This window comes from Coregonus lavaretus (genome assembly GCF_964263955.1).
Source record: "Coregonus lavaretus genome assembly, chromosome: 2".
NCBI classification, from domain to species: Eukaryota; Metazoa; Chordata; class Actinopteri; order Salmoniformes; family Salmonidae; genus Coregonus; species Coregonus lavaretus.
Genome location: NC_139989.1, coordinates 31,505,866 through 31,527,682, shown reverse-complemented (window position 1 = coordinate 31,527,682; position 21,817 = coordinate 31,505,866). Strand labels below are relative to the sequence as shown.

General features: G+C 44.6%; 1 protein-coding gene across 4 annotated transcripts in view; it reads right to left on the bottom strand.

Annotated features, from left to right (window-relative positions):
• LOC311103052 (voltage-gated potassium channel KCNC1-like) overlaps positions 1-14,738 on the bottom strand; it is a gene marked incomplete at both ends in the record, with an annotated part of 76,404 nt that extends 61,666 nt beyond the window's left edge. For 3 of the 4 annotated variants that reach the window (XM_084144567.1, XM_084144565.1, XM_084144566.1), the window contains one exon: positions 14,071-14,688. In XM_084144567.1, the coding sequence (XP_084000693.1) occupies positions 14,071-14,688 (618 nt within the window). Of the gene's footprint in view, positions 1-14,070 lie in introns of all 4 variants that reach the window. The other variant, XM_084144568.1, reaches the window with a different exon arrangement.
• Between the last annotated feature and the right edge of the window lie 7,079 nt (positions 14,739-21,817).

The following is a 21,817-nucleotide window of genomic DNA, read 5'->3' as shown; positions in this document are numbered from 1 at the left end:
TTTGCTCTAACTGGTGCTGGTTAGCACTGAGATAAATAGAGGCACAGCTGTTAGAGGCATAAAGTGACCAGAGCCAACCCACTGGGCACACACTGGTTGAATCAACGTTGTTTCAATGTAATTTGTCAACGTATTGTGATATCGGATTAACATGGAAAATACATTGGATTTGAAAAAAGTTTTTACATTTAGCAGACGCTCTTATCCAGAGCGAGTTACAGGAGCAATTAGGGGTAAGTGCCTTGCTCAAGGGGACATCGACAGATTTTTTTCACCTAGTCGGCTCGGGGATTAGAACCAGCGACCTTTCGGTTACTGGCACAACGCTCTTAACCACTAAACTACCTGCCGCCCCGCCAGTTATCAACCAGTACTGTTTTCATCTCGTTTCAACCAGCGTTGTAAACATTGAAATTAGGGTAAAACTTCAACCTGGTGTCCTTTGGGCAAATCAGATGTTAATGTAGCCTACATAAACCCAACCTCACTCTGAATTTACTTTCACATACAGCTTGTGTAAGAAAAGTTAGAGGAGTTACTTTTAACTATTCAATGTTATTTAGGTAGTCTACGCAAATGAGTATGGAAGCTGATCAATGTCTAACTGTGTTGACATTATAGCTCAGCTGAATCAAACACAGTTTGTTTCCAAAGCTAAGCAGGGTACATAGAGGTAGGCATCTGGATGGTAGACTTGTTCTCACTGAAGTGCATTACCCCTCATGCACCAGTAGGTGTCACTGTTCAGGCAGGAATCGTTGACTGTGGCATCACATTTTATTTCAATATACCTCTATTTCGGTTGATGGCATGATACTTAAACAATGACGTTAATTCAAACACACCATTTTACTATCAACATTGAAACAAGATCAAATAACATATGTCTTATCAAAGATGAAATTCAACATCATTTCAACCACCCAATATATATTGAATATATTTCTATATGGAATTTTCAACGCAATTTCAACGTATACATAGTTCTAATGATTATGTTGAAATTAGATTGATGTAACAACCTGTTAGTCAGGTTAAGACAATGTATTTAAGTACAAGTTTTACTCTAATTTCAATGTTTACAACACTGGTTGAAATTAGATGAAAACAGTACTGGTTGATGACTTTTTTCAAATCCAATGTATTTTCCACGTTAATTCCACCTCACAATTCGTTGACAATTACGTTGAAACAACGTTGATTCATCCAGTGTGTGCCCAGTGGGAAGATCCATCTGCACTGCAGCACCCCGTGGCACTCTGCTCTCCTCTGTCTGTCCCCTATCAGGCTAATGGAGAGGTGGTGCTTTGCCAAACTAAACTCACGTGACACAAGTCACCTTGCCTGGCACTTGGCTCCCAGAGGCAAACTCCAAGTCTTTAGCTCAGTGGGCTAGCACAGCTATCATGACATTGACTCCAGGGCACACACAGGGCACGGTTCGAATACTTTCAGACTGCATCCTTCCTTTCAACTGTTTCTCAAGGTTATTACTGATGTGTATGATTGGATGACAGAAGGATGCATGTTTAAAGTATAAGAATGGGGCCAGTCACTCACTAACTGAAGGAAGGAAGAAAGGATGCATGTTTAGAGTTTTTGAACGGGGCCAGTCACTAACTTACTGAAGGAAGGATGGAAGGATGCATGTTTAAAATGTTTGAATGGGGACAATCCCTTATGAACTGAAAGGACACTGAGGAACAGGATCTGTGGGCGGAACATAAGGGTTGATACAAAATTAGATGATGCAGGGATTGACAGAGAGAGAAAGTGTGTGTATGTGTGTGTGTGTGTGTGTGTGTGTGTGTGTGTGTGTGTGTGTGTGTGTGTGTGTGTGTGTGTGTGTGTGTGTGTGTGTGTGTGTGTGTGTGTGTGTGTGTGTGTGTGTGTGTGTGTGTGTGTGACAGAAAGGCTATAGGAGGTGGTCCCTGCTGCTACTCAATTCAGGAAGAGAATAAATACAAGTTATATGGTGCAGCACCATAGCACACTGTTGCCTGGACTCTATACAACATAATCTTGTTATGGGAAACACAGGGCCTGTAACCTATATGATTCATACCTCTAAACATAAACCTACATACAGTCCATGGTCTGCATTCTGCCTGTAAATAAATTACATTGATTGAATTTATTAGATCATTCAAAAACAGGCTACACATAAAGTCATGTCACCTGTTGGTAGATTACCTCTCACGCATGTTAAAAAAAACCTGTATAAATAATTAACAAAATAACTACGCTTTTTTTATCCGACTGAATTCAAAAGCCCCCTTGACTGGGCCCCATGTGCGAACACCGGCGCTGAAATCCTTCAGTTCCCCCGACGTTTGTCGCATCTCTCCCAGCAGAGGGGCCCCGCTGCCACCGCAGTGGATGCAGTTCACACGAAACACTCGGCGCTGGTACAATCGACGAATACAAGGGCGAAAACGATGTGGCTGGGCTACACGCTGCAAACCAGCCAGCACTGTGTAAGGGAAGCCAAGTAACCGGCCGCTGAGGGCGGGCCACGGGTGGGCAGCACGCACATTGGTAAAATAAAAGAGAAATGGGAGAGAACCACGGGCGGTTATGATGCACACGGTGGCGGGTTGCTTCTGAAAAGCACTCGGCTGCATGGGAATGTGCAACGGAGGTGCAGTAACGTCCAGGGAAAACCACCGGAGGGAGGTGTGCGTGTCAGTATGGGGAAGAGGAGGAGAGATGCAGCCCATCTCCCCTTTTTCTTTCTATATTTAGAGGTAGAAGAGGAGAGAGGGAATGGGGGGGGGGGGGGGGGGGTAGAATCACAAATAGGATCCAGCCAAACAGAAACCTTAGCAGAAAAACGGCAAGGTGGTGTAAACGGAGGGGAGTGCAACATTTGTATGCGCAGGGATATTTGAGACAGTTTTTTCACGCAATGTCAGCCACACTCCAAATAGGCTACTCTGTCACATGCGTTTCCCATTACATTTACTAAAGAACAACACAGAAATGCCAATCCGCAGCAGCAGCAGCAACATTTAAATCGGCCACAGACAGACCAATACGGCCTGGAAATGAAAGGTTTCCCAGTGGTCAATGCCTCCACAGAGAACCCACTACAAATACCGGTTGGTGATAAATAAAACTGCTGACGGGGAAAGGTGAGATCCCTGCCGGCTCGAGCATGCGCGCGGGTAAGTCTGTCAGAGTGCGCACGACACACTTTTGAAGTATACAGTACAAAGGAATCTAGTTCTAGTTCACACACGCGACGGTTTATTTTCGGCACCCGTGTCTCCTATTCACAGATTGTTTACAAACACCTGGGGAGAGAAAGAGACAACCGATAACTAAACACCGAGACAAGGACGATTTAGCCCCATTTAAAAAGTGGAACACGCAACATCAAAGCCATCCAATAAATTTTTGCTCTTGAGCTCTATGGCCATGTCACCAATGAGTTGATTCCTGGGTGAATAGTATTGTTCATGTGCCACGCAGTAGGCTAGCCTATTTCTACACTATGGATAGAAAGAAAATAAAGATTTCGCAAGCTATGCAGTTTCGGGGGAGTGCCCATTAACATTGGGAAAACTGATAACCCTAAACTTATAATAGGCTATACTGTTTATTTTAGGCCTATAGTCTGTTGGGGGTACTCGAGGACTGGAGTTGGGAAACACTGGTCTAGGCTACACAAAGTGATCCACGTGGTTTGAAAATAAACCTGGCTGAGTTGTTCCCTTGACGCTCAGTGACTTATCTTACGGAGCCAATGAGACCTGAGAGAGTTGAGTCAGTCAGTGAAGTTCAAACACTTTGGAGACCAGGGGTATGAACTGAATGATATAACTCAGTGACATAACGTGTCCTGGACAATCAACACATTGAGTAGGCCTAGGCTATCAGTGACACCAACTTGCCTGGTCGCATTGTTGTAACACAATAGGTCGCTGCAAAGTAAGATTGCAAGAGCAGACATTATACAGTCAGACACTTTAATGCACAAGAGTAGAAAGGAGAGTAAAGTAGTAAAAATGCCTAGGCGCTGTCCAGTGCTGAAACAGGCCTACAGTATGCCTCTGTCCGGTTCTATAATCGAGCTACAGAATGCCGTTGTCCGGTGCTGAAATAGGGCTACAGACTGCCGCTGTCTGGTGCTGAAATACAGAAGGTGTGGGTGGAGCTGTCCGGTTCTAGAGCAGGGATGGAAAAAGTCAGTCCGCAGAGGTTGGAGTTGTGCCAAACTTTCCCCCCATCCCTAGCAAACACAGCTGATTAAACTAATTGCATTCTAAACTGGAAATCATGATTCGTTGATTATTGGAGTCAGGTGTGTTAGCTGGGGCTGAAGTGTGACACCAACCAGGCCCCAGAGGACTGGAGTTGCCCCTGTTCTAGAGGCCTGCATTTCAGAGGACAGCTCTGCCTAGGCCTGCTAGTCTCCATCGTTTCTCGCCTCTACTACTTTACCTACTCACCTTTCTACCTGCTCATTTGGACTCAAATGACAGGCTCTACTCATATCGTTTGACCAAAACAGCCATAGCATTCCATGTAGCCTACATAATATACAGAACGGGATAAATCATGGACAATATGTCAGTTAAAAAAGCGAACCAATGTGAAACAATAAGCACTAATAACCTATAAGTACCATAGGCCTAGAAATGTGGCCACTTACATCTGGGGGAAGACTGTAGGCCTACTACTAAGGGCTTTGTGTGATAAATTGGGACTCGAATGAGTTGTATTTAATAGTTAGCCTATTACCTTAATTTAATGAAGTCCATTTAACACTTGCTCATCCATATGGGAGAACGAATAGGCTAACTGTTCACCTGCAGGATGTTGTTGGTGTTGTGTACTAATAGGTGCCTATAGGAAATATGGTGCCGGGGTCAAAGAACTACATACCGGTAGGTCTATAAGCAGATCAGCTGTATATTTGGCCTAGTCCTTAAAGAGAGTCATTTACATTCTTTTTTTTTGTGATGTCATTTATTCTTCCTCACGAGCGCTGGTCTATCTGAGAGGGGAACACAGCTATGACCGACCGACTGTGTCATCAGCCAAGAGGAGTGAGGAGGCGCGTGACATGGACAGAGCTGGATCACACAGAGGTTAAACTGATTTTTTCCTGACATGTCATCAAATATCACACGCTCCCTCTGATATCTAGGGAAACCTCTGTAGCAGCACATTCTCAAAAGCACAGTGTGTGTGTGTGTGTGTGTGTGTGTGTGTGTGTGTGTGTCGTAATTGTAACACGAGTGAAACTGGACCAGGGTCCTTCGTGAAGTTTACAAGGTGGACATTTCTCTCTAGAGGTGTGATATTGAGCGCCCGTCCGTCTGCACACACACACACACAGACACACAATATATGGCAGAATAATTAAAACTGACCAAACAGCGCAAGCGTAGTACACGAAAGGAGGTCAGAAATGACAAAAACATAACCTTTACCGGCATGATGTGAAAAAGGAGACTAGTCAGCCATTCTAGAGCTTGACAGGTAGTGCCACTAACAGCAGGCACTCGGCTATCGCCTACCCGCATTACACCCCTCCCCCCACTCAGTGTCTGTGTGTGTTGTTTGGGGGGGGGGGGGGGGGGGGGTTTGGAAAGCCAGCGCAACTCGATGCGTAAAGTGGGGGCTTCGCTTTACAAAGAACACCATTTGGTGGAGACAGCCACGTGAATGGTGCAGACGGAGACATATGGATTAATCAATAAGCGGATACGCACATCCAAGCTTGCAAAGCAAAAAAAAAATAGTTGTAGTGCTTTTATTCTCGATCGAAGTCTTAAAAAGGCTAGCACAAACAGCCCCCGATCTCTCCGCCTCCCCCTCTCCTCTTCTCTCTTTCCCTTTTTCTCTCCTTTTCCACCGCTGCTTCGTGTGCTGCGCTGCAGCAGAAATCGGCGCGCAGTCAGCTAGTATCCGCACCGCAGTGCTACGCTATAGCACAACGAGAGAGAGAGTAGGAGAGAGGGAGAGGGGGGGGGGGGGGGTGGGAGGGTGGGTGGGAGTGGGCTAGAAGGTGATAATAAGCAACCAGTGCACACCCCTGCATCCGTGATAATAAAACAAGTCGTTTGTCATATATGATAAAGAGTTGAGGGATACACTGTCCGCACCGCAGAGCGATGACGACATTCACCCACCGTGCGAAGAATAAACCACCACCAACTGAGATGCTGTTTCTCACTATCAGGGGGGACTCAGTTGTCAATTATGTAGCCTAATCGATGCTGTGTTATAGTCCTTTTTTCCTCTCCGTGCAACACCATATTCCATTATTTCATAATATATTAAAGACGTTTTTATCCAAAGCGATTTACAGTCATGTGCGCACACATTTTACGCATGGGTGGCGCCGGGATTTAAAACCCCAATCCTGGCGTTGCACGCGCCATGCTCTACCAACTGAGCCGTACAGGACCCCAGCATGTATTATGTTACAAACAGGTCAGGGGTCTCAATTATCAATCAATTTGCATGTGCAACAAATTATTGGGATTTATCAAACATATACGCATACAGACATATAAATCAGAGCCATACTATATTTGTGCGTTCATGGTCTAAGGCACTGTGCATCGCAGTGCTAGCTGTGCCACTAGAGATCCTGGTTCGAATCCAGGCTCTGTCGTAGCCGGCCGCGACCGGGAGACCCATGGGGCGGCGCACAATTGGCCCAGCGTCGTCCAGGGTAGGGGAGGGAATGGCCGGCAGGGATGTTAGTAGAGCACGGCGTTTGCAACGCCAGGGTTGTGGGTTCGATTCCCACGGGGGGCCAGTATGAAAAAAATATAATGTATGCACTCACTAACTGTAAGTCGCTCTGGATAAGAGCGTCTGCTAAATGACTAAAATGTAAATGTAAAAACAAGCGCTACAACCCCAGCTGGAAAGCGCCCTTCATTCACCTTTTATGGTAACAAAAACACCCTCATTTGCTGTGTGATTAGGAGATGTTGGAACTGGGCCATGATAGTTTCTAAAGCCAATGGCAATTTATGTAGGGTTGTGGGCAGAATGTTTTAATCTTTTGCAGTGACTTTTTCAAACAAAAAACGCATGCCGCCTATAGCAAGTGCCAAACACTGGTTGCGCATTCTGCAAGATTGATTGTCTATTGAACAATTTAAAAGTAAATGCTGCCTACAGCCCACACAAAATAAGAATTGTTGTTCAATATTTAGTTTATCAATATATGATAAATACATGCTATAGGCTCTGAGATTAAACAGGTTATTATGTCGAGCTCCTATCGCACAATATCACTGTAGCCTACTAATACTGTCATAGGCTCCCAGACTATTTACTAATAGCGATGGATAAATAGTAGATTAATATTTGTTGTGTAGCGGGAATAAATCCAGTCATGTCAGAAAGAGAGAAACATGCCCTGCAACATGATTATGATTTAGGCTTATATAATACAAGTAAAATAAATATATTAGGCGACATGCTGCTAGCGATCTTATCAACAGCAAATGCATCTGTTTAGGAACCTGGCAGGCAAGGTCACTTGTGCCCTCACTAACTTATAGGCCAGCAAACTATGCCATTCAGCTAGATTTCACTCCACTTAAAACCAAGGATTCACCATGCTTTCATTCTTCAGTCATTAATTCCCGGCTCTGTTAACATCTCTGTTACAAAGGAAGCCTGCAAGAGACAGCAACACAAGCATCTACAACATCCAGTCACTGAATGATGGCAGGAGGACCAAGTGGGTGGTTTATCTGAGATATTTAGGGCTATGAACGGTTTTTAATGTTTTTCCCCCTGCATGCAGTCTCTTCATACAGGCCAAACCAGGGACCAGGCATGCAGGCGCAGCCCAGTCAATACACTGTCTTGATGTGTCCAGTTGACAGAAAATACTCTTAACACACAATAATCTGGGACACGGCACAGCTTTGTCTCAGTAAATGGATATGGATCTTTAGAGACAACTAAGCATGAGGAGGGGCGAGAGAGAGAAGGAGAGAACAGGACTATTGTGGTAGCGACCCTGCTATAGTTACATTTAGTACAGCCTCTACCGAGTGGATTCATCATATTGGCACAGGTGTCACGTCCCACTTGGGATAACCCCCTTTATTCTCTTCACAATGTCTTGCAATATGATGTTCAAAATGTGACCATCCCAAACAACACAAGCTCATCTGTGATTGGTTTACTTCTGTTTTGTTATAAACAGCGGTGGGGAAAGCACTTGATTTTCATATTTTCATTGAGTAAAAGTAAAGATACCTTAATAGAAAATGATTCAAGTAAATGTGAAAGTCATCCAGTAAAATACTACTTGAGTAAAAGTCTAAAAGTATCTGGTTTTAAATGTACTTAAGTACAGTGGTGGAAAGAGTACTCAATTGTCATACTTGAGTAAAAGTAAAAAGCACAAGTAAATGCTATACATCAAATTCCTTACATTAATAAGCAAACCAGATGGCACGATTTTCTTATTTTTTATTTACGGACAGCCAGGGGCACACTCCAACACTCAGACATCATTTACAAATGCAGTATTTGTGTTTAGTTAGTCCACCAGATCAGAGGCAGTAGGGATGACAATGTGTTATATTGATGGGTGTGTGAATTTGACCATATTGCTGATCTGCCTGAGCATTCGAAATGTAACAAGTACTTTGGATGTCAGGGAAAATGTATGGGAGTAAAAATATAATTTTTTTCTTTAGGAATGTAATGGGAGTAAAAGTAAAAGTTGTCAAAAATATAAATAGTAAAGTACAGATACCCCCCAAAAGACTACTTAAGTATTACTTCAAAGTATGTTTACTTAGTTACTTTAAACCACTGGTTATAGAGCAAGAAACCTTACCCCTGTTTTTTACTATGTTACTAATCAACCACGCAGTGCAAAGCAAAAGTCCATTCAGAAGCATCAGCTTGTTTTGGATCAGCCCACAGTAGGCCTATAGCATTGTAGCCTACAGGACAGGACCATGCAAGCTCAATCATGGAGTGGTTATTTCAGCTTACCAGCCATTTTCTCCATGCACATCACACTGTAAACTCCCTCATCTGTGAAAGTAGTAGTACTAGCCCCAATGATGTACATACTTCTATGAGTAGCCCCCGATAGTTGTTTAGATGATAGAGCAGAGGGGTACTGAGCAGCAATAGGTCTATCCAGTGTTTTCCCTCTCCTGGCTTCAATGACAAAACCAAACTAATTTTAAGTGATTATAAAAGTAATTTGACATTAGGCTACTTACATCAATTGCATTTATTAATTTCATTCAAGCATTCGAAAATTCAGCTGAAATAACTTAACTTTATAGTCTGAGGGGATAAACGCCAAATGTGGAAAATTCAACGCCCAAACCAGGAGGGTTATTTTGGCAACACTACCTGCTGAGTAAGCCTGGGAAGAGACCTAGCTGTAATTTCTCTCTGGGGTAGGGTGACATTGGCCCTATACACTGATCTAAGGTTAGATTTGCATTCCCTCCTCCTATTGGGTTAGGTTAGCATTGGAGGAGAGTAAACTGATCCTAGATCTGCTTCTGAGGGCAACTTCTATACCTGGAGCTGTCACACTGGCCATGTCCCAAATGGCATCCTATTCCCTATAGTGCACTACTTTTGACCAAACAAATAGGACTCTGGTCAAAAGCAGTGCACTATTATAGGGAATAATGTGCCTTTTAGGACGTAGACTTTGATTATGAGGCCGTTGCGCCCTCTAACACAAACCCCCAGGAAACAAAAGCCTGCAGTATTGTGTTCCCATGAAGACAGCATCCTTGGAGGTCAGGTAGAGGGCCACAACATCAGGTGAGTTAATCTCATAGAGTTAGACTTAGAAGAACAGATACACAGCTCTAAAAACCCACCACATTGCATAGATAGAATGTCCATTCTACCAAGGACATGTGTTTAGAAGGACAAGGAGTTTTAGCCGCCCGCAGGACGACTTTTGATATAAATTACTCCTGTTGTGTGCCAGTGAATATTCTAGTGTCACTCCATGTACGAAGATCTCAGGCTTAAACTGAAGCAATCAGCCCTATACAGACCATTGATGATTATCCCATTTTTAATCAAGAGCGGAATTCCTTAGTTGCCTTCTCTTGACACCTTACCTTACACCTTAAATAGGTCTTTGTGTTCTCTATAGAACGCCTTGGTTCTACTAATTATATTTCTATGTCAAACCTTTACCTGTGATAGCCTACTGTAGCCTGGGCCAGAATACAGCATAGCATATACAGTGAGGGAAAAAGGTATTTGATCCCCTGCTGATTTTGTACGTTTGCCCACTGACAAAGAAATGATCAGTCTATAATTTTAATGGTAGGTTTATATGAACAGTGAGAGACAGAATCCATAAAAACACATGTCAAAAATGTTATAAATTGATTTGCATTTTAATGAGGGAAATACGTATTTGACCCCCTCTCAATCAGAAGGATTTCTGGCTCCCATGTGTCTTTTATACAGGTAACGAGCTGAGATTAGGAGCACACTCTTAAAGGGAGTGCTCCTAATCTCAGTTTGTTACCTGTATAAAAGACACCTGTCCACAGAAGCAATCAATCAATCAGATTCCAAACTCTCCACCATGGCCAAGATTAAAGAGCTCTCCAAGGATGTCAGGGACAAGATTGTAGACCTACACAAGGCTGGAATGGGCTACAAGACCGCCAAGCAGCTTGGTGAGAAGGTGACAACAGTTGGTGAGCTTATTCGCAAATGGAAGAAACACAAAATAACTGTAAATCTCCCTCGGCCTGGGGCTCCATGCAAGATCTCACCTTGTGGAGTTGCAATGATCATGAGAATGGTGAGGAATCAGCCCAGAACTACACGGGAGGATCTTGTCAATGATCTCAAGGCAGCTGGGACCATAGTCACCAAGAAAACAATTGGTAACACACTACGCCGTGAAGGACTGAAATCCTGCAGCGCCCGCAAGGTCCCCCTGCTCAAGAAAGCACATATACAGGGCCGTCTGAAGTTTGCCAATGAACATCTGAATGATTCAGAGGAGAACTGGGTGAAAGTGTTGTGGTCAGATGAGACCAAAATGGAGCTCTTTGGCATCAACTCAACTCGCCGTGTTTGGAGGAGGAGGAATGCTGCCTATGACCCCAAGAACATCATCCCCACCGTCAAACATGGAGGTGGAAACATAATGCTTTGGGGGTGTTTTTCTGCTAAGGGGACAGGACAACTTCACCGCATCAAAGGGACGATGGACGGGGCCATGTACCGTCAAATCTTGGGTGAGAACCTCCTTCCCTCAGCCAGGGCATTCAAAATGGGTCGCAATTTATAACATTTCTGTCTCTCACTGTTCAAATAAACCTACCATTAAAATTATAGACTGAGCATGTCTTTGTCAGTGGGCAAACGTACAAAATCAGCAGGGGATCAAATACTTTTTTCCCTCACTGTATCCTGTTGCCAGGGTACCACATGCATTCAGTGTCACCCGCGTGAAGGTGTTAATTTGTGTTTGGGTGCAGGTGTCCACAAGTGAGCCGTTGTAACAGGTAAGGTTACAGGCCTGGCCTGGCCTGCATATCCTCAAAAGTCAACACATTTCAGCCAACAGTTCCTGGTTATGAATGCTCTCTCATCTCCGCAGATGCGTAGTCCTAACTGAATACTCATACAGAAGTGTCTTTGTTCATTTGTCACAGGTGCAGGCCTGTTGATGTCCCTTACATAAAAAGGCCACCACACTGAAGATAATGGGCTATTTGGTTTGTCATGTTGAAGAGATTAATGTTTATAGAAGGGGAATAACCAACCGCTGGGGCTTCATATCTACAGGGCCACATGTGACATAGGCCTACTGTATGTCACCCACATGGCTGACTAGGCCTACACTGTAAAGGGGTTACTGTGAATTTGTTAGTAGCTTACAGGCAGCTCAGTGGCAAGTAAAATTCTGTATTTCATATTACAGTACACAGTATCAAAGCAAGTACTGCGTAATGACACACAGTACAATACCGTAAAATTGACTGTTTATACTTTTAAAAAGGTAATGCTACCGTAATCTGAGTGAATAAATGAATGAATGAATTAAATTAGTTTAGGAGTTTGTATTTCACAGTATTTTACTGTAATTACAAGGGATTGGTGCAAGCAGTTTGGCTGCTAGGTAAAGTGTTTACAAACATTACAGCATATTAATGAATATTTTGTGTCTTATATCACTTGCACTTCTAGAGGCCTTAACAAAGGCTTCCAAACTGTCAGCGACTAAAGGGCAAAACAGACCAAAAGGACATGGCAAAATGCTTAACCATTAAGGTTTAAGACTTGCTGCCACTCCCCTATACATTTTAAGTTGATGGGGCACTATAACTACATACAAGTGAAATCGGTACAGCATTCTCACTCACGGGTGCAACAAATATAGCCTAAACAAATATTAGAATTACAGTACCGTTCGAAATACAGCAATTTTTTCCCGCTCACAACAATTTCCCACAATGACCATAATTTACAGTATGCTGCAGTAAAACATTTCAAAGTATTTTACTGTTGATAATACACACAATTACTGTATCATTTACAGTTTTCCATTAGTGTATGTCACCACAAGCAAAGTGAGATAGGCAATTGATAGGCAACTGTAAAAAAATTGGTCAGTCAACATATAGAGGCAAGCAAAGCATTCATTCAAAATGTTGGTTGGAAACAAAACCCTAAACTAACTAAACCTGAAATAACCCTTCACTTGTATAAATTGAGACTGTGGGAGACGAGATGGAGACGTTGATTGGCGGGAAGGACAGGTGCAATGGTAACAGGTAGGTTGGTGACAGGTAGGTTGGTCAAATAGCAGGAGACCATGGTCAAAGGTTTAGGTCTAGATTAGAATGAAAAGTGGTGAGTTAATTAAGTAATTTCTGTGGAGGGCACAAACATGGCAAAGGTTCCATTCATTAACGATTCATTTATTTAGGTTTTAACCTTATTTGAGTTAGATAAGTGGACACTAGACTAGTTTACAAAACTAGCTGCTTAAAATGCGCCAAAATCACTGCCAGGGTGCGCAAAACGCGGGTAGCCTATAGACTGGAGAGGGAAGCAGCATGAGAAGGCTTGTTAAAACCAAAAGGTTATTGGTGTGAAGAGATAAATGGAGAGGAGGTAAAGAGAGGGTTGAAAGTGGGATGGAGAGAGTGAAAGGCAAGGAGACAGAGAGAGATGCGCAACTGGGGAGTGGACAGTGTGGAAGACAAGAGTGAGCGAGGAGAGATATTGTGCTAATCGAGATTGAATGATGCGCTCGATGACAACGACGAAGTCGGGCGCTAGAGGTCCACAAAGAAATACAGTTTAATCAAGCGTGGGAAAGCTTGTGTGTGGGTGGGTGGGTGGGGGGGGGGGGGTGCAGTACGCTCGAGACGCAGTGGTAACGGGGAAATAATGCGTAAAAATGGAGAAGGAGAGAGGGACGAGGAGAGAAGCGTATAGGGATAGAGGACCGACCAAGTGACTGCGTGAGAGGGAACGAGGTACATGGGAGAGGGTCTCCCCACACAACTTTAATAGCGTGCTGTGGTGCTAAATTAAATCATTTAGAAAATTAGAGAAAATAACACACCATAGGCCACAACAGTCCATTTCCAATCGGCAACATCATTTGTAGGCACACCAGCACTAGTCTGAGTTTGCTGCTTTTTGGAAATCCCTAACCGATGTTTATGACAGTCACTGTTTTTCCAACTAATTTTCCTTGACTATCAAAGCGAACATCACCATCATTCTGACAAGAACACAATTCCAACACACCCTCCCTCATCATCGTATTAACTTTGGACATAGCAGCCAACTTTCATAGACTGCAGTCTGTACACATGACGTCCATTATAAAATACGTCAGGGATATTCAATACATAGACTAAATAAGCAGTAGGCTATGCGTGATCTCCCTCTTCTAAATCCAGTTTAACATTCCAGTGCACCAGCAATAGACTTTTGTGGGACGGCAACATTTTTTCAAGAGGAAATGTCACAACGAGAGAGCGCGCGCAATACAAGCATCGCAACAGCATGTAACCTATGTATCGTGTTGGAGGGAGGACTCACCTTGGCATTCTTGGAAGAATACGGATCCTCAAAAAGATTCCAGAAATAGGGTTGCCACACACTCCACCAACTCCTCTTGCGCCCGTCTTCATGCAGGCACAGCCTCTTGAGCTCTCCGTCCGCAGTCAGCTCCAGGTCGTCTTCCGGCTCCTCTGGCTCCGGCTGCTCGAAGCTGTCCAGCGCCTCTTCGGCATCCCTGTGTTGACGGTAGTTCATCCAGCAGCACGCCTCCACGTCCGTCTCGTCGATGCCCCAGAAGGCGAGTTCTTCCTCGAACAGTGGGCCGCACACATCGTTGGGACAGTGAAGCTTGCCTGTGCGGTAGTAGTTGAGGATGAATGTGAATGTGCCGGGGTGGCGGTCGAAGAAGAACTCGTCGATTTTGGGGTCGTAGTCGAAGTTGCTAAACGCGTCCGGATCGGTAAGCCAAGATAAGCGGGTACCGGGCAACGTCTTGAGGGTGCTGCGGTAAGTCTCGTGTCGCACCCCACCGCAGTTTATTACGATTTTCTCGCTGTCTGACTGACAAGTCATGTCTGCACTGTAACATGCTTTGTTGGGCGACTTGTTCCCACCCTTGCGTCCTTTGAAAGAGGAGACACACACCGAACTGAGCATAGGGTGAAAGGGAGAGGAAGGGAGATAGAACACAAGGGGGAGGGGGGAAGGAGGAGTCTGTGGAGAGGGAAAGAGAGAGGGGTAGAATATTTAGTGGAAAAGGATGGAGTATGGTTTTGATTTTTTAACATGAGGGCAAAATCTACAGATCAGGGTCAAATCTTTGAAATATAAATAGACCACAGCTTATCATGTGTGCACTGACTGCATCATACATATATACACCTAAACCTACAGGCTAGTTAGAGAAACCATTCACCCAATAGTGACTGAAACCACAGCTAATTAACAGGCTAATTCACCAGTTCTATAGGCTAGTCAACAACAGCATATGAACCTGAGACAGGTGAGGGGAGGTTAGGAGGTGAGGCAGGGAGGTGTTTCCTTTTCAATAGAGGTGCAGGTGCAGGTTACTATGGCGACAGCAGGTGACCATACACTGATGAGATGGAGCATGACATAAGGGGCACTGCATGAGAAAGCTTGTGTTATCATTAGTGCGTGGTCCGTAGTGGACACGTGAGGAATAGTGAAGAAACACACACATGTGCACACACACATACACACGTACACACAGACACACCGGTAGGGCAATGTTGAATTGGAGAGAGGTAACGTTTTAATGTGATATTACATAACTAATGGGTCCCTCTCTTCTCTCTATTCTCCCCCTCTCTCCCCCCTCCCCCCTGCATGGCCCCACTCGTCCCGTCCTCCTGTCTTTCAATTCACTAAAACACTTTCTTCAATTAGAGAGGAGTGAGATGAATACGACTGTGTTTCACGCCCCCTCCTTCCCGCCGTCTCTCTCTCTCTCCATCCCTCCTTCTCTCGCTCTCTCCAAGCTTCAAGCTTATCCAATTGGAGAGAGGGGAGAGTAGAGTGGGAAAGAGACAGAGTGTGAGGAGGGGGGAGAGGAGAGCTAGAGGCAGAACAATTATTTGCTGAGCTGCACAAAATGGGGAGAAAAGACTGCAGACCATTAATGCACCCTGTTCTCTCTACCTCTCTATTGCTCTCCTCTCTCTCACGTTCTCACTCTTACACGCTCTCTCCCTCTCTCTCACCCATCTCTCTCCCTCCCTCCCCTCTCTCCTCTCCCTCCCTCCCCTCTCTCCTCTCTCCCTCTTCCTCTCCCCTCTCCCTCTCTCATTCTCAGTGCAAAGCTAATGTGCCGTGTAGTCGACTGAGTACATTCTCATTATACTGTATTAACCCTTACTGCGGCGATGCAATGTCATTGATTACACTGGATTAGTTTAGCATGTGGCTACATTCCTCCTTTGGTGCAGTGGTTGGAATGTGTGTGTGTAGCTATACAGCACCTTCACATACAAGCACAGGGTCTCTTTACTGCAAAGTCTTAATATAGCTGATACACTGCTGTTATAGTATGTAAGCAGAGCCCTATTCACATCGTCGCTGTGTTTGCAGAGTCAGTGTGTGTGTGTGTTTGTGTGTGTACACTGTAGAAGGCTATGCAGTGCCCTTGTACAATGAGGGGTGCATCTCAATAGTCTCCCTTCCTTCGTCTGCACTGATCTGTAAAGAGAGGGTGGAGGGAAGCACACTAGTAAAGCCTACAGGAGGACTGGCTTTCACTATTCCTGCTCTTACAGATCAGAGGGGATGAAGGAAAGAAGGTGACGAAAGGGGACGAGAGTAGGAGACGAGCGAAGGAGATGAGAAAAGGAGACGACGGAAGAAGAGAGAAGGAAGCAAATGACTGAGTTGCAGAAATTCGTCTCGGCATTATCCCATTGTATGTGCCCTTTATTGAACGGTGATACACTACAGAGTGTATGGAGTGATATTAGTCTGGATGGAGAGGGAGATTCAGAGGAGGGAGGTAACAACACACATGGAGGGTTAACACACAGCTACATGGATCTGTATCCGCACACACACACTCTCTCACGCACGCACACACACTGGTAGAGCTGCACTGCGAGCGGGGACCGGGTCCATGCTGGAAAAGTGAATGATCTTTTGCTGCAGTGAAAACAAGAATGAGGCTTCCTCTCTCTCTCTCTCTCTCTCTCTCTCTCTCTCACACTATATCTCTCTCTCCACTCTCTCTCTCTCTCTCTCTCTCTCTCTTTCTGAAAGGCCCTGTCAATCTTATGTAGTCACATTTTGTCCTTTACCTACTCAAAGTAATCCATCCACTTCAGCTCTGCTCTCTTCTCTCCTACTCCTCTTCCCCTCTCCCTCTTTCTCTCTTCCTTGCTTCCCTCCCCTGGCTCACTCATGTTCCGCATAAAATAATCAGATTTCGCTGGGCGAATCAGAACCCGTCCTCTTAACCGTCCTCTGCTTTCCTTCCTTCCCTCGCTTTCTCCTCTTACCATTCCTTTATGTTCCTGCCCTTCCCATGCTCTTTTTAGCCGCTCTCTCTCTCTCTCTCTCTCTCTCTCTCTCTCTCTCTCTCTCTCTCTCTCTCTCTCTCTCTCTCTCTCTCTCTCTCTCTCTCTATCGTTCCATCTCTGTTTCCGCCATCTTAGTAAAGGTACTGCACTCATCACATTTACTACCTCCCTCCATCCCTCTCTCTCTCTTTCACACACCCCTCTCTCCTTTCCTCCTCTCCCCTCTGTATGTCCTTCTCCCTCCATCCCTGCACCTCTCTCTCTCTTTCTCTCTTTCTGTTCTTTTGTCTTTTGGCTATTCACTTCCGCAGGACCGTTACTTTGCTGGCGGTGCTGTTTGAAACCCCCCTCCTCCTCTCCTCTCTCCCGCTCTCCATCTCTGAGTTGAAAGCCCCCCCACTCCCCTCCTCTCCAGATGTCCTCTGTGATGCTACCTCATGCTATCGCTTCATTAAGTCCAGGCAAACTGCCACGGACCGGACCACAGTCCCCCTGAGAGGAAGGAGGGAACCACAGTCAGAGAGAGAGAGAAGGTGGAGAGAGAGAGAGAGAGAGAGAGAGATGGGGGGGGGGGGCTACAAACCTCCAAGTAAAATTTGTAGATTCAAATTGTGTTGAAGAATGGGACGGTCATATTTTGTATTGGGGAAGGGGTTTTCATATCTTTCATAATAAAATATATGAAAACTGAGGAATGTGAAGGAAAATTGATATGGAGAGATACAAAAAAAAAAAATGATTTGAAAACTATTCTACAACGATGACATTTAATTTGCTGTATACAAACACGTCAACAATGGTCAGCACACATCATCTCTGAATAAATGACTGCATAGTAGATTATTGGAGTGGGAGAAGGGGATTGAAATGTGAGCTGAATTGTCCTATAGTGCTGCACGGGAATGCTATAGCTGCCGCGGTTGTCCGTTTCACCACCATGGACACCGTGCATACCGCTCGTCAGTGAAAACACGTGACACCTTCGGCTATTTCCGGACGGGGCCGGAAATTTAGAAGAAATAAAGTTGAGCTAGTAAAGGAAGGAAACCCGAGGGCGAGACTTGCAGTGATTTCTGTTGGAATGTTACTGTAATGACAGAGTACATTCCAGATAATATACCATGCCCTTAATATGTGTCTGTTGTTGCAATGTCTCCAAAAACCATTAGGCTATCAATACAAATACATTTAAATAAGAAAAAGGTCTAACCTAATAGCTAATTACTACATCAGAAAGCGTGTATCAATGTAAACACCAATGTTATAGATCAGGATTCTCCAACAGGTGGATCGCGAGCTACCAGTAGCTTGCAGCCCGCCTATGAGTATCTCACCAAACAATTCTGAAAGTACATGCAATTTCACGTGTTACATCGCAAACTGTCAAACAAATCTCACAAGTATCAGCCACGGCAAGCGCCCAGCTTATTTTTAATCAACACAACATTGACATTATCCCGCCTCTGGTTAACCACTATTGGCATAAAAAGCCAAACCTAACACAATATCTGCCAATTAATTTCTAGGAATATTGCCCGTCTGTCTGTGTGGTGTGCGCGTTTGTCTATCACTCCGTGTGTAGACAGTTGATGTGGTAAACATCTTGTTTGTGGGTTGACAGAAATACTTTCCCCAAAACCTTCTCAATTAAATGCCAACTCTGCGCCACTCGGCAGCCTATTTGAAAGCTAGAGAAAAATGAGTAGCTCTCGACATATTTAATTTTTTTAAAGCATCTCTCATGCTAGAAAAGGTTGGAGACCCCTGTTAAAGATGTTATCAACAAATGAATACACTGAACAAATAAGCTTGATCAAATACTTCATCATAGCCTCGTCACCATTGTGTTTGAAAAGGAAACTCCAATATACTGGATGTTCCACATTCTAATAGATCATAAAAACCTATGCTGCCGTCAATAGAGTTTACCAATGCAGTTTCCCATATGTTACCAACATATATATCATTTTCTCTATCGAAACAAATCCATAATCTAAAAAATTGTATGCACTCACTAACTGTAAGTCGCTCTGGATAAGAGAGTCTGCTAAATGACTAAAATGTACCCACATCAGGTTGCCATAATTACTTAAATTATAACAGTAGTAAAGGGGCAATCTGCAGTTCGAAAAATAACAACTTTTTCAGGAAAACAGCAGAGGAATGGGGCAAAATAAATTTAACCACTCTCAAAGTCATAGAGACAGCTATGGATGCAATGGACTAACCATCCATGATATCAAAATTATTGTTTAACCATGTTTTGAGGCTATACCGTGTTTGTTTACAATTACATTGTTTACAAACAAAGGAGTAAAACAAGCTAATATTTTGGGTTCTGATGAGGTACGACAGTTGAACTAAGCTCATGATGCATTTATAAGTTATATTCTTCAAGAATCAATGGGTCATTGAAAATCATTAATTTATAAGTCAAAATATGGATGTAGCAACTGCAGATTGCCCCTTTAAATATATTTTACAAAACAATGTTGCGGTCAATAGACCATTCTAAGAGCATACCATGTTACAGCCAACAAACATCTCCCCATAATAACTTAAATCATAACATATTCATATCTACATGAATATAGAGATTATGATCACATCAAGACTTGGGACATCATTTCAGCACCATGGACAGCACCTACCGTACAAAATGATGAAAAGGTTACAGGTCTATGTCACAACCATTCAGATACACCTATGGTTGTACACTCATTCACACACACACACACACACACACACACACACACACACACACACACACACACACACACACACACACACACACACACACACACACAATATGAATTAAGTTAACATGCTGAGTAAGGAGGTGCATAGGCCTGCACTGTATGAGAGTGATAGGGGGGAGCAGGCAGGGATCACACACACAGTAGCCCACAGTCGGGAGAGGTTAATACAATGACTGAACTAACAACCCAGAGACTAGGATCAGTACAGACACTGCACCGGGAGAGAGGGGTGGTGGAAGGAGGGAGGAAGAGAGTGTGGAAGGGAATGGGAGTGTGAGCAAGAAGAGAGAGATTAGTAGAGGAATAAATGATTGTGAAGTAAAAAGCAAGAAACACAAATGGCTTAGAGAGAGAGAGGAGGGTGAAAGGGAGGGATGGAGGGAGGGAGGGAGGGAGGGAGGAAGAGAGAGAGATGGAGAGAGACAGGGGATGCAGAAAGAGAGATAGAGAGAGAGGGGGGAGAGAGAGAGAGAGAGAGAGGGAGGGAGGGAGGTGTGCTGACTGAGCAAAACAAGGCTTCTACTGGAAAACAGGAAAATCCTTGCTGTGTGTGTGTGTGTGTGTGTGTGTGAGAGAGAGAGAGATGGTGGGATGCGACAACATCAGAATAGACCCAGAGATAAAAGTGAGCCGAGAAGAATGAGAGTATAAGAAGCAAGCGAAAAAGATGGAGAGAGAGAACAAGAAAAAAGGGAGATGAGACAGAAAGATGGCTGGATGAGGTGATTATAGTAGAGAGAGGAGAGAGAGAAAAATGCACTGGTTCTGAGAGGGTGGGATTACCAGAGAGGAAGTGAGAGAGAGGGAAAGGAAGAGAAGAGAGAGAGTGTGTGTGAGACAGCAAAATAAGAGGTGGAATACAGCAAAAGAGAGGAGAGGAGGAGGATTCAAAGGGGAAGTATGCAGATATTGAATACCACATATAAATATGAGTACCTCTGGGGAGACACAGTGCTGACAGAGAGAGAGCGAAAGAGAGAGCTGGAGGGAGAGAGAGATCTACCCAACCGTCTCAGTATGTGGCTGGCTTTTATGCACTGTAGTGTATCTGCATCTCTCTCTCTCTCTACAGTGCAGTGCCTCTCTCCTTATCTCTGCCTGCATCTCCCTCACTGTGGTGTACAGGAGACATCTAGAGGACACACTGGGGTACTACGGGCTGACAAAATGCTGCAGTCCCCCCCCCTTTCTCCCCCCATCTCGTTCTCTTTCTCTCCCCTCTTTCTCGGTGCAGTGTACTGCTGGTTTATCCATCTGTCTCTGGCTTTCACTCTATTGTATGCTTAGAGTGCTTTTTAGCTGCCATGTTGGTATGCTTTTAAATCTACCTCCCTCTCTCTCTCCCTCTCTCTCCCTCTCTCTCCCTCTCTCTCTCCCTCTCTCTCCCTCTCTCCCCTCTCTCTCTCTCTCTCTCTCTCTCTCTCTCTCTCTCTCTCTCTCCCTCTCTCTCTCTCTCTCCCTCTCTCTCTCTCTCTCCCTCTCTCTCTCTCTCTCCCTCTCTCTCCCTCTCTCTTCCTCTCCCTCTCTCTCCCTCTCTCTCCCTCTCTCTTCCTCTCCCTCTCTCTCTCTCGCTCTCTGTCTGTCTCATAAAAAATAAAGGGTTGTCATTGTTCTTTGATGACCTGTTAACTGGTACTGCATGAAGAATTCTACTCTGCACCCTACCTCGTGTGTGTGTGTGTGTGTGTGTGTGTGTGTGTGTGTGTGTGTGTGTGTGTGTGTGTGTGTGTGTCAGCAGGCCCAGTTATAACGAATGAACAGCCGAGACCAGTGGGAGAGAGGTAGGGATGGGGGAGAGAGGTAGGGATGGGGGAGAGAGGTAGGGATGGGGGAGAGAGGTAGGGATGGGGGAGAGAGGTAGGGATGGGTGAGAGAGGGAGGGGTGTGGGGAAAGAAGGAGGGGTGGAGGGAGACAGGTAGGGATGAATAATAAACAGAGGGAGAGAATAGAGAGAGAGACGAACAGAGACACACACACAGACGAGCGCCACAGGCGCTCAC